General features: G+C 35.7%; 2 protein-coding genes across 2 annotated transcripts in view; one reads left to right on the forward strand and one right to left on the reverse strand.

Moving 5' to 3' along the window:
* LOC135210441 (DNA-directed RNA polymerase I subunit RPA49-like) overlaps positions 1-2869 on the forward strand; it is a gene marked incomplete at its 5' end in the record, with an annotated part of 81833 nt that extends 78964 nt beyond the window's left edge. Inside the window, one exon of the mRNA XM_064243338.1 lies at positions 2694-2869. Coding sequence (XP_064099408.1) covers positions 2694-2823 — 130 coding nt within the window. The remainder of the gene's footprint in view (positions 1-2693) is intronic.
* Positions 2870-3000: 131 nt separating this feature from the next.
* The window catches only part of LOC135210320 (mediator of RNA polymerase II transcription subunit 24-like), a 132244-nt gene continuing 121596 nt past the window's right edge, over positions 3001-13648 (reverse strand). The window contains 4 exon segments of the mRNA XM_064243201.1: positions 3001-3809; positions 7132-7335; positions 10340-10443; positions 11955-12096. Of these exon segments, the coding sequence (XP_064099271.1) occupies positions 3462-3809; positions 7132-7335; positions 10340-10443; positions 11955-12096 (798 nt within the window). The 3' untranslated portion in view covers positions 3001-3461.

A 13648-nucleotide genomic window follows, 5' to 3' on the forward strand; every position in this document is an offset into this window, starting at 1 on the left:
CATTTAGGCGGCCTCATCGCTTCAGGCATTTGGAGTTTGGAAGACAAGCAGCAACATATCAACGTCTTGGCGTTGAAGGCGGCTTTCCTGGGTCTGAAGGAGTTTCGGTGGAAGGTAGAGGGTCACTGTCGTTCTCATGTTGGACAACACCACGGTGGTAGCCTATGTGAACAAACAGGGAGGCCTGGTTCCACATCACACATCAACTTCACGCCTTGACCATCGAGCTTCACCAGTGGGTGGTCAGCAATTCGGTAGAGCTATCAGCCAGGTATATCCCAGGGAAACGGAACGTGGTCGCAGACAAACTCAGTTGCGGGGATCAGATCCTAGGCACAGAGTGGTCCCTTTATCAAGTGGTGGCAGACAAGCTTTTCCAGATTTGGGGGAGACCCCTGCTGGACCTTTTTGCGACATGCTTCAACAGGAAGGTGGAGGTGTTCTGCTCAGTGGTTCCAGATCCTTTAGCATTGGCAGAGGATGCATTCCAACATTCCTGGGACAACCTGGAGGTGTATGCCTTCCTTCTGTTTTGTTTGATCTGTCTGGTTCTGAACAGGCTGATGAGTTCACAGGGTCTCAGGATGACTGGTAGCCCCTCTGTGGCCTGAGGCAGAATGGTTTCCAGATCTGCTGTCGTTGTTGTCAGAGCTTCCGAGGGAGATTCCCCCTTGGCGACATCTTCTGTCAGCCCCATGCGGAAAGGTTCCACCAGTCAATAGAATCCCTGTCTCTTCACGGTTTGAGGCTATCGAGTATCTCCTCCGAGCGAGAGGCTTTTCTCAGAGAACAGCTGGGCACATGTCCAGCAGTCTTAGAAAGTTGACCTCCGCAGTTTACCAAGGCAAATGGGCGATCTACTGTGATTGGTGTCGTAAACAGGGTTTTTCTCCACTCGCGACCTCTATTCAGTGAATAGCAGACACTTTAACCTTCCTCAGAGACGAGAAACATTTGTCCGGTTCTGCTATTAGAGGCTACAGGGCGGCACTGAGTTTGGTGTTACGCCTTAAGGGTATTGACATCTCCTCTTCTTGGGAACTTTCCTTGCTAGTTAAGGGGTTTGAGCAGTCGAGTTCTCCTAGAGAGCTCAAGCCTCCAACGTGGGATGTTTCCTTGATTCTGAAGAGCTTCACTAAGATTCCATATGAGCCCTGGCGTCGCTCATCTGACAGGAACCTGACACTCAAGACAGTTTTCCTTTTGGCTTTGGCATCTTCCAAGAGGGTAGGAGAGCTCCACGGTCTGAGCTATGAGGTGAAGCACACCAGGGGTTGGGGGTCGATGTCCTTCGAATTTGTCCCGGAATTTGTGGCCAAGACCCAAAATCCCTCTGTGCATGATGACAGGTTCACTTCGTTTTCCATTCCATCACTGACTGACTTTGTGGGTGGTGATGCTCAAGAGCTTTTGTTGTGCCCTGTCTGGGCCCTGAGTTGCTATCTTAAAAGGACTTGGCACCTTAGACCAGGCTGCCGCAGACTTTTTGTTAGCACAGGCCGTACAAAGAAAGAGGTGTCTAAGAATGCTATCTCTTTTTGGATATGGGAAGCCATCAGACAGGCATACTTGACTCTTGATGATTCCACCACCACGTCTGTGCAGGCTAGAGCGCATGATGTTAGAGGTATTGGTCCCTCTTTGGCTTTCAAAAAGAACTTGGCTGTACAGAGTGCTGAGTGCTGGTACTTGGTTACGCCAGTCCACGTTCACCTCCTATCTTAAGGATGTTGCCCACAGATCTATGGACACATTTTCCCTGGATCCTGTAGTGGCTTCCCAACAGGTTGTGTAACTCATAGTTGCCCTTAACAGGGCACCTTTGTATCTTACCTAAGATGATTGTGTGGATGAGAGAATGAGTGAGTTGGCTGGTCTCCTTCTTTCTCTTGTACCTTTCCTTCTTCCTTCGGGCAGTTTAATGAACAGACACATCATTTGCTGGACTGGTCTGATACAGGTGAGTAAGGTAGTCATATTGGTAGTGTGGTCGTGCAATATACAAATATCTTACCCGCTATTTGGTAGCATATGCTCCACTCCTTGGCTAGGAGGAGTTGGGAGTAATACAAACCCTGGTGTCTTGGTTTGTTATTGGACAGTCAAAGTTTCTTTTTGGTTCCCTATACAATGGTTATCCCATATATCATTGTACGTCTCTCAGGTTCTGAGTGGTTAGATATCAATTTATCTAGCTTCTCAATGGGCTTCAGTCCCTCTCCAAGAACCATTTCTTTTGAGAGCTGGACCATACTGACAATGCTACTGAGGCACTCAAAAGGAAGGGCTTTTAGAATATCCACCAAATTTGCTGTATTGTTTGAGTTGCAGATCTTATCTAAGACCAGTCCTATCAGAGGAAAGCGTAGGATGTTGCTTTTCGATGAATTAAATATCTGTTAAATAGAAAGAAACTAAAAATGCTGAAATTCACTATTAAAACTACTGAATTCAGTATTTTAGTTTGAGACTTATGACTCTAGTAATTTTGATATCGGTGTCAAAAATTGAACTTGGTGCATGTGGTTGCTTATTTGTATGGGAAATATGAATATCTTTAGCATATAATATAAAATGAAAAAGGATATCTCTGGGATTTATTGATAGTTGTTAATTCTTTTTAAGTTTTCAGTCTTCTATATGAAAATAGTCTGAATGTTCGCTTTGATAATTTTTTTTTTTGTACTTTACAGGCTTCATCTTCTTATGAGAGCTATTGGAGCATCATATGTTGGAGAAAACTTCTCATTTAAGCTCAGATTCCCATTGACCAAAATTGCAAAATCATACAAGAAAATGGCCAAGAGTATACGACGAGCTTGATGGGATCATTAGGCCTTTGTTTGCTAATAAAGATGAAATATTGTTATCCTTGTTTCATTAATAAAATAAAGTAACATTTAGTGGTGCAAATGCACCTTAGGCAGTCTGGAGTGTAATTATTATAATCTAAGAAAAAATTTCATAATAATAAAAAGATCCAAAAAATGACACTATCTCTTTTAATTGGTTTTACTTTCTAGTCCAATTATTTTTTCACTTAGTTTTTTTAGGATGCTCTTGTTACTTATATTTACCCTAACTTATAGTCTTAAATATTTCAAAGCCTGGCATCTTCCTTCCTTGTTATATTTCAATCCCTCCAGGCCTGGGAAAGAAAGGAAACTGGGTTGATGTCTGGTTTTGCCTCCATATTTATAAATATCTTTGGTCTGTAGACCTTATCTTAGTCACAGATTGTGCTCTAGTTTTCTTATTTTAAGATGTCAGTTGAAAATTCAAGCCATAAAGTAGTTTTATTCACAAACTAATAAAAAATAATGTATAAAAACTTAATTTCTAATAATACTGGCTCAAATATACAGTAGTTTTCACAAATAAAAATAATGCTTGTTTTCACAATCCGTCAATGAAATACTATAAAAAGTATTATTAAAATCATTGAACACAAGTTGTAAGAATTAACACTCAGATGATGATGCAGTAGAAAGAGCCAAATTTCGCTGTACACACAGCAATTTAGCTGCTGCTCGCCTTGCACCTGCAGCCTGAGCTGGAGTCTGTGCTCCGATTAGGTCACCCGCAAAATCCTTTGTCACATCAGGAAGGACAGAAGCCTTGGGAGATGTTATTGCAAGAAGTTGAGCATAGGTAAAAGCATCTGCGTTTGACAAGAGTGGCACTAAATTTGGGAGTAGTGCTGGTGGAGTCAAAGTGAGAAGTGTATGACTATAAGGAGCACCAATTAACTCGTGTAAAATATTTACAACAAGCTGAGACACAGGGCTTACCACACCGGCACGGCTTACCTACAAGGAAAAAAATAAAAATTTTCCTATTAAAATTAGTTATTTCTATAGTATTTACCTAATATTCATAAAGCTAGAAGTTTCCAGATGCTGGCTCACTGAGTACATAATTAGAAAAATGAAAAAAGGGTTGTACCTGATATTCAGCCAACCTCATCTTTCCAGTAGGAGGTTCCATAATAGAAGGATTTGCTTTAAAGTCAAGAGAGGACAGTGATCTTATACCAAGTTCTAAAATGTTGCAAAGGACCATGTGCACCCACATACTCCCCTAAACTTAGTAGTACAATTATTTTTAAAACAAAAGGAGAGGAAAGCAATTTCCTCGTTTCAGTTCGAACATTAGGGTCATGGCAGGGAGAGCAATAGACCAGTCTTTTGTTCTGGCTCATGCAAGCCCTAGTTCCTTCAAGTCTTGAAATACTTGAGAATGCAGAGACCATTCCATCTGTAAAGTCAGGCCCCTTCTGTGCCACTCACCTACCAAATCTTGTTGTGGTCTAAACAAACTAAGGCATCAAAAGTATGTTCTTGGACTATGATGAGAACTTGTTCCTTCTCTGCTTCATGAGGTACGTGAGGATTGTTGTACTGTCTCATAAGATTGTTATTGTCTTCCCAGAGACTGAATCTGCTTACTGAGACTTCTAAACCAGCCAACAACTCTTAAAATGCTTACATGAAGGCCTTTTTCCTTCACTAATCTAAGAAAATAAATACATACAGGTTTGCAAATGTTAAACAGTACAACTGTTTATAATAAGGATGATTTACATAAAGGTTTTGCTTATTGCATCCAATTACAGTATCTTGCATGTATTATCATCATTATTGTATTACAGAATATATAAACATTGCCATTGTATGCCATTTGTATTTGATATTGTTTACATTCGCAAAATTTCAACTGATTGAAAACTACCAAGACCATAGGGGGTCTTGGCACTACCGACAGCTTCATTGCCTTTAGTTGCAAGAAGAAACAATTTGTAGATACTTATTCTGGAAGATGAGATAGGTACAACCCCTCTTTTCTTTTCTTTTTTCTCTCTGCTAAGCAAGCTAGCAGCTTGAAACTCTTAGCTATATGAATATTAAGGAAGATTAATAGATATAATAATAATTCAATAAGATCACTTGAATGTAAAACATAAACCCCTACTAAATGTATATAAAAATTCTTTTGTCACATGAAGCACAGAAAAATAATCACCTGATTCTCACTACAGATGACAAAAGGATAATCTCAAGAATAACGTACATTAGCATGATCAAGAATAACATACATTAGCATGAATTATACAAAGCTGGATTCTGTAGTCCCTACGTCATAAACCTGGCTATTCTTTTATCAAAAATACAATGGGCTCTTGTGCAAATCATTTCATCATAACTTCAATTATAGTTTATATAAAAATAAGTTGTCATCAATGATCATATTAACCCTTAAACGCCTATTGGACTATTTTATGTCGAGATAAATTGTCTGTCGGGTGCCAACTGGACATAATTTACGTCGACATAGAAAAGTTATTTTTAAAATTCGCGGAAAAATACTTATAGGCCTCCCAGCCAAAAACTTTTGAATCACACACCTTGGAGGATGCTGGGAGTTCACGGATCAAGGTGTTGTTTTGTTTACAATTGTTATGCAGGCGCGCAAGCGCGAATTTCTTTCTTATTGCACTAAAAAGTATCAGTGACACATCTCAGAAATTATTTCGTCACTTTGACATAATTTTTGCACCATTTTTAATTAGCCGTTACATGGAGTATTATGTATGAAAATGTGCGCAATTTTGTAGAATACAGCAAAAAAATACTCATGATTGTAGCTTTTATCAGTTTTGAAATATTTTCATATAAATAACGATGTGCCAAAATTTCAACCTTCGGTCAACTTTAACTCTACCGAAATGGTCGAAAAACGCAATTGTAAGCTAAAAATCTTATATTCTAGTAATACTCAATCATTTACCTTAATTTTGCAACAAATTGGAAGTCTCTAGCACAATATTTTGATTTATGGTGAATTTATGAAAAAAAAAAAAAAAAATTTCCTTACGTCCGCGTGGTAACTCTTCCGAAAAAATCATACATGCGATTGTCGGATTGTCGTAATGTTTGCACCATTTTCAATTAGCCGTTACATAAAGTTTTATATATGAAAATGTGCGCAATTTTATGTAGAATACAACTAAAAATAATTGTAGGTTGTAGCTTTTCTCATTTTCTAAATATTTGCATATAAATCACGATAAATAGAAAAAAAACACGTTCGGTCAACTTTGACTCTACCGAAATGGTCAAAAAACGCAATTGTAAGCTAAAAATCTTATAGTCTAGTAATATTCAGTCATTTATCTTCATTTTGAAACAAATTTGAAGTCTCTAGCACAATATTTCGATTTATGGTGAATTTAAAAAAAACTTTCCTTCCCTCCGCGCGCGGATTCTCTGCCGCAAATCTCCGAAATGCGTACGTCGCATTCTCGGAACATTTGCTCCGTTTCATATTAGGTGTTTCATAGAGTTTTATATATGAAAATGTGTGCAATTTCATGTAGAATACAAAAAATAATAATTGAAGGTTGTAGCTTTTCTCATTTTCAAAATATTTGCATATAAAAAAAAATCGACATTCGGTCAACTTTAACTCGTCCGAAATGGTCAAAAACTGCAATTGTAAGCTAAAAATCTTACAGTATAGTAATCTTCAATCATTTATCTTCATTTTGAAACAAATTGGAAGTGTCTAGAACAATATTTAGATTTATGGTGAATTTTTGAAAAAACATTTTTTTACGTCCGCGCGTTATGAATTCATGCATCATTTTGTGATAATATTTTCTCTGTGTTGCTTTGATCGTTTTACAATGTGTTATATACCAAAATGATCGCAATTTAGTGTACAATACAATGAAAAAAAATTAACTTGTTAGCTTTAACAGTTTTGCTCACAGCGCGATTTGAATACAAATATATATGAAATTTTGTTTTTGCGTTATCATATATCGCATTATTTATATATGATAATGATAATTTTTTTCATTTCTGATGGTTGCATGCTAAACTTCAGGCAATGACAAAAAAAGGAGCCAAAAATTAACTTTTAAACTTGAAAACTAAGCGCACTGTGATTTAAAAATATATATATTTTTTCCGCTTCCGCGCTCGCTCTGAGACCCCCCAGGCATACAGGAGACGATTTTTAATATACCGCTTAGGCGTTTAAGGGTTAAGTAATCTCAGGAAGGTTATATTCTATAACTCGCACAGAAAATAATTCCTACTGAAACTGCATTTCACTGATCCATCTTACCTGAGTCATTAGTTTCAGAAGTGATTCCACAGCAACCAAGAGAGAAGTGCCATCTCTACTTAACCCTGGAGTTCCACGTGGTATTGCAAGTTCTCCCGAATGCAATTGGAGATTAGTTTCCATTTCCTCCAGTTCCCGGTCATGGTATGTACGTTTTCTTGGGCAAGAAAGTCCCCCATTTGCTAAATTCACAGTAGCTCCCGCCTGTCATTGAAATTATAGAATGTTTTCAATGAACACTTCCAAAATTAATTTTGATCTTATATACCACATTCAATGTAAAGATATTTAAAAGTCATAAATAACTAAGGCCTATCGTAACACTATATCAAATGAATAATCATTAAACAGCCTGAAAGAAATTCCGTATATAATTATTATTATTTCAGTATAGCTAGCAAAGTGTACACACAATGAAGAATAATTCATTTGTTTCCTTTTTTATTGAATAACAGAAACTGTATACCAGTGCAAGGAAGAGTAAAAAAAATAGGCATATAGAAAAAGTTAAATTTTTTAGGTAGGTAGAAAAAGTGAAATTTTTTAGAAATAAAAAATGCAAATAAATTAATCAAATTTCAGATGTCAGTCACACACCCCTTAAAGATCCATTGTGTACCTATTCTCATGTGCTTGAAAACTTTGGGCTCCCTGATTCTAAGTGCTTTAAAAAAAGTGTTCCGATTCTCATAACAAGAAATCCAAGGAAGCAAATCTAAAACTGTGGACTCCTTTCTTAAACTTATTACAATGCATCACAGAGGGAAAGTTTATTACATTAACCCTTAAACGCCGACTGGACGTATTTTACGTCGACATTTTTTGTCTCTCGGGTGCTGACTGGACGTATTTTACGTCGACATACAAAAGTTTTTTTAAAAATTCGCGGAAAAATACTTTTAGGCCTACCAGCCGAAAACTCTTGAATCACGCGCCTTGGGGGATGCTGGGAGTTCACGGATCAATGTGTTGTTTTGTTTACAATCATTACGCAGGCGCGCAAGCACGAATTTCTTTCTTGCCGCACTTAAAAGTATCTGTGACACATCTCGGAAATTATTCCGTCACTTTGACATAATTTTTTTACCATTTTAAATTAGCTGTTACATGTAGTATTATATATGAAAATGTGTGCATTTTTATGTAGAATACAGCAAAAAAAATACTCATGATTGTAGCTTTCATCAGTTTTGAGATATTTTCATATAAATAACGATAAGTGCCAAAATTTCAACCTTCGGTCAACTTTGACTCTACCGAAATGGTCGAAAAACGCAATTGTAAGCTAAAAATCTTATATTCAAGTAATATTCAATCATTTACCTTAATTTTGCAACTAATTGGAAGTCTCTAGCACAATATTTCGATTTATGGTGAATTTATGAAAAAACTTTTTCCTTACGTCCGCGCGGTAACTCTTCCGAAAAAAATCATACATGCGATTGTGGTAATGTTTGCACCATTTTAAATTAGCCGTTACATAAAGTTTTATATATGAAAATGTGCGCAATTTCATGCACAATACAACTAAAAACAACCCATGGTTGTAGCTTTTATCAATTTTGAAATATTTTCATATAAAAAATGATAAGTGACAAATTTTCAACCTTCAGTCAACTTTGACTCTACCGAAATGGTCGAAAAACGCAATTGTAAGCTAAAACGCTTATATTCTAGTAATATTCAAGCATTTACCTTCATTTTGCAACAGATTGGAAGTCTCTAGCACAATATTTCGATTTATGGTGAATTTATGAAAAAAATAACATTTTCTTTACGTCCGCGCGGTAACTCTTCCGAAAAAATCATATGTGCGATTGTGGTAATGTTTGCACCATTTTAAATTAGCCGTTACATAAAGTTTTATATATGAAAATGTGCGCAATTTCATGTATAATACAACAAAAAATAGTTGAAGGTTGTAGCTTTTCTCATTTTTGAAATATTTGCATATAAATCACGATAAATAGAAAAAAAACACGTTCGGTCAAATTTGACTCTACCGAAATGGTCGAAAAACGCAATTGTAAGATAAAACTCTTACAGTCTAGTAATATTCAGTTATTTATCTTCATCATGAAACAAATTCGAAGTCTCTAGCAAAATATTTAAATTTATGGTGAATTTTTAAAAAAAAACTTTCCTTCCCTCCGCGCACGGATTCTCCGCCACAAATCTCCGAAATGCGTAAGTCCCATTCTCGGAATATTTGCTCCATTTCATATTAGGCATTTCATAGAGTTTTATATATGAAAATGTGCGCAATTTCATGTAGAATAAAACGAAAAATATTTGAAAGTTGTAGCTTTTCTTATTTCCGAAATAATTGCATATAAAAAATATATATATAAAAAATTCGACATTCGGTCAACTTTAACTCGTCAGATATGATCGAAAACTGCATTTGTAAGCTAATATTCTTACAGTATAGTAATATTCAATCATTTTTCTTCATTTTGAAAGAAATTGGAAGTTTCTAGGACAATATTCAGATTTATGGTGAATTTTTGAAAAAATTATTTGTTTACGTCCGCGCGTTACGAATTCATGCATTATTTTGTGATAATATTTTCTCTGTGTTGCTTTTATTGTTTTACAATGTGTTATATACCAAAATGATTGCAATTTAGTGTACATTACAACGAAAAAAAAAAGTAACTTGTTACCTTTAACCGTTTTGCGCTCAGCGCGATTTATATACAATTATATATGAAATTTCGTTTTTGCGCTATCATATATCGCATTATTTATATATGATAATGATAATTTTTTTCATTTCTGATGGTTGCATACTAAACTTCAGGCAATGACAAAAAAAGGAGCCAAAAATGAACTCTTAATCTTGAAAACTAAGCGCGCTGTGATTTTCTGAAAAAAATATTTTTGCCGCTTCCGCGCTCACTCTGAAACGTCTCCGGCACACAGGAGACATTTTTTTTTCACCGCTTCGGCGTTTAAGGGTTAAGTAACTAACTTTCACAAACTCAGTCACTAGAACTGTTAGTTTGATTATTTATGTCCTGATCTGATCAATTTAAGTCTGGAAGTCTTAAATATTATCTGCAGTGCTAAGCAACATTACATCAGCAGAAGTACATGCCATACTTCAATAAGGGATTCTTCGATAATAAAAAAAAAAGTATATAACAATAATGACAAACAAGGTATTACATAGGGTTCATTTAAACTGAAAATAGCAATAACTTACCTCTGATTTCACAGATGGTTGCTGAACCACTAACCAAGCTGAGATGATCATCATTACAGTCAAGCGTGCAAGGGCATGAGTCCTAGGTTCACATGCCAAGTCGTCTGCAAAATTATTAGTATTCATTCACAAAATGATTTTTATGATGATGATTAGCACAAGCTGTTTGACTCACTTGATACTAACTTGTTACCATAAGAAGTGCTTAAATCACACTCATCTGACAGTTCTACATTCAGGTCCATTATATGCAATGGGTAAATAAATATGCCTACTATCATTATCAGTTTATGAGAAAATAAACTCATTACATAAACTCAAATTCTTATTTATCTCTAATCAAATACGTACTTACATTTACCATTGCTTAAAACATGAATACATAGCTGACATAAATTTCATGTCTGCATATCTTAACAATAAACCTCTCTACAGTACATTTTTTTACAAATCAACAGCAGAAACAAAAATAAAACATTTTAATACACTGTTGATCATATCAGATTCCTAAGATCTATTACACATGTTTAGGCACTTAATGCTGTGATAAGGAAATCAATATTGTTATAAAAGATTCACTAGATCACTAACTTGTAGGATTCAGATGGAAAATTTATTTATTGAAACATACTAGACATTACAAATTTTACTTATAAAATAAAAATAAAGTAATATATACTAGTACATATTTATTGAAATAAGGTTTATAAAGGTAATTCTTCCACTTAGGAAATGTAATTCTGAATGTGATGGCAATTCATGGTTTGAAGAACCACAGCTTGGTTTGGTAAAATATAAGGGTAGTCTAGTTGATTAGCAATCAATTTCTGATCAGCTAGACTAACCTTGTACTTTACCAAAAGTATTACGGAATGCAGTTATTTCAAACCTAATACAGACAGTCCCCAGTCCTCAATTATCAACGATCCAGTTTTATGGCGCTTGTCTAGTGACGACAATAACCTAATTTTTGGTGCCAATCCTCGGTCGTTTGTGCCAATACATAACTGAGGATTGGCGCCAACAACTGGGGATCAGCGCTATTATCGCTGACTTTCAGTTGTCATTGATTTTTGGAGTTCTATGTAAACCACACCAAATGGCAAATACACCAATTAATTCAGTACAAAAAAAATGTCACATATGATATTAATTAAAAACAAGGAAAATGAAAAGTACATAAAATTGAATGAGTGTTGGCCTAAGGATGAAGTGTTTGTCACTGTAGGCAAATGTAGGGTGACAGTGGTAAAAGTTAAAACCTGAGGATTCTCCCAGGCATGCACAGTGACGACTGATGTCTACTTTCTCGACTTTATAGTCTTTTGTTATGTTCAGGTGATTTTGTCACAATGACACTAGGGTATTTGTATACAATGGGTTGTAATATAAAAAAATAGTCCTCAACAACAAAGTCAGCAAATGAAGAGGAACATTAGCAGTATATCATCTACAATGAAAACCCCCATCTGATATCCCTGTTATAAGATTAAAAATTACACTCAAAATTCAATATGAAAACAAAATTGCAAGTAAGCACAGTTAAGAGACACTTTTTGAATTAATATACAATAACCATATTCCTAGTTAATACATAACTAAGACTACAGCTTACCAGAATTTGGGCCAGTCATATACATGGGTAGTGTATGAACCAATAAACTAAGAGTACATCCAACAACATCTTGATGTAGAAGACCAAATATCAAGTCAATAGCACGGTTCAGGTCTGAGGCAAAGACAATCTGCATGCCACACTAAATACAGAGAAAAGGAGGATTATTTACAAAGAAATATTTAAAATGCATAACAGTGCTTTATTTGCATTAACATTTTGATTGTGTTATGCTGAGAATTAGGACACAAAAAGACTTATAAAAGAAAAACAGACAAATTTCTAGATTACAATGTATTGCTGAACAGTGACATTCCTGTTTGCAGACATCTGAAAAGTTCTTGAATAAACTTCTGCACTATCCTTCATAATTTAAAACTAGCAAAACAGAGGGAACATAAGCAGAGGCTTGGCCATACATAATGGTATCCTTACTCATTGGCACTAAATCTCCAGCTTCATGTACTTTACAAAGATTAAAGAAAATGCAAGTACTGTATATTTCCATGTATAAGACGACCTTTAAATTCTAAAATTCCCCCCTAAAAATTGGGGGTCATCTTATACTGTAATACTAAAGATCAAACCTTGAATTCTAAGATGCGTATCTGTAGGCTAGCCTCGGCCTTGGTGCTATAGCCTAACCACCAACACACACAAAGATTCACTTTATGAAATAAAATGATAATAAAGGTAATAAAACCATTTTACCATATATATTATTGGCATATCTTCATAACAAATCACCTATTTGAGGAATAGTTCGAAATCAATGAAAGAAATATTTATCTATGCGATCACAGCTGAGAAAATGTAAACATCGAGTTGCGGTTGCACTGACAGCAATCTTATCTTTAGGTAACCTTTAAGAAATTTCATTAGTAGTGTACTTACAGTGGTAATAACATTTATGATAACATAATATTTATTTTTCATTAAAGTTTTCTCACATATCACAAGATTGATTACATGTACACTCGGCAAGGAGAGTTAAGATACAATTTTTTAAAATCTTCGGACAAATATTGTTCAATAATGCCACACCAGGCAACTCTAGAAAGGGGCCGGAGCTTCAAAATCATAGCGTTTGTTGCTTTCTAGATTTCCATTAACTTTACTTATAAGTAATGTCAAACTTTACTTATAAATAAGGTTTCACAATCGGTTTTAAAAAAGGATGATCGATATTCTACCCTGAACTATTCAAGTATAAATGATTATAGGACCTCTACAAGATTTTGTAGAGGTCCTATAATCATTTATACTTGAATAGTTCAGGGTAGAATATCGATCATCCTTTTTTAAAACCTATTGTGAAACCTTATTTCTGGGCTCAGTTCGTGTCGCTGCGCGAAATATCCCTTTAATCCATTATTTCTAAGGTAAATGCACTAACACATACCAGAGAATAAATAAAATAAAGAAAAGGTCAGTACTACTGACTCGCTCACCCTCCAAGAGGGTGTCGGTATGAACACTAGGGCGAGTGAGACCACTACCACGAACCACTTACCAATAGAAATCTCCTACTACAAAACCCCCACAAGAGGGGAGCCGACCCACAGAGTGGGCAGCAACTACTACTACTCCATCCCATGCTGCCGACTGCTGCGCCTCTGGTGGCCATCCTTTTAAGTTAGCGCACTGTGTACACACGTACCTTTTTTGCTCTTGTGTTTTTTGTGCCCCTTACA

This window comes from Macrobrachium nipponense, chromosome 39, assembly GCF_015104395.2.
Source record: "Macrobrachium nipponense isolate FS-2020 chromosome 39, ASM1510439v2, whole genome shotgun sequence".
Classification (NCBI taxonomy): Eukaryota; Metazoa; Arthropoda; class Malacostraca; order Decapoda; family Palaemonidae; genus Macrobrachium; species Macrobrachium nipponense.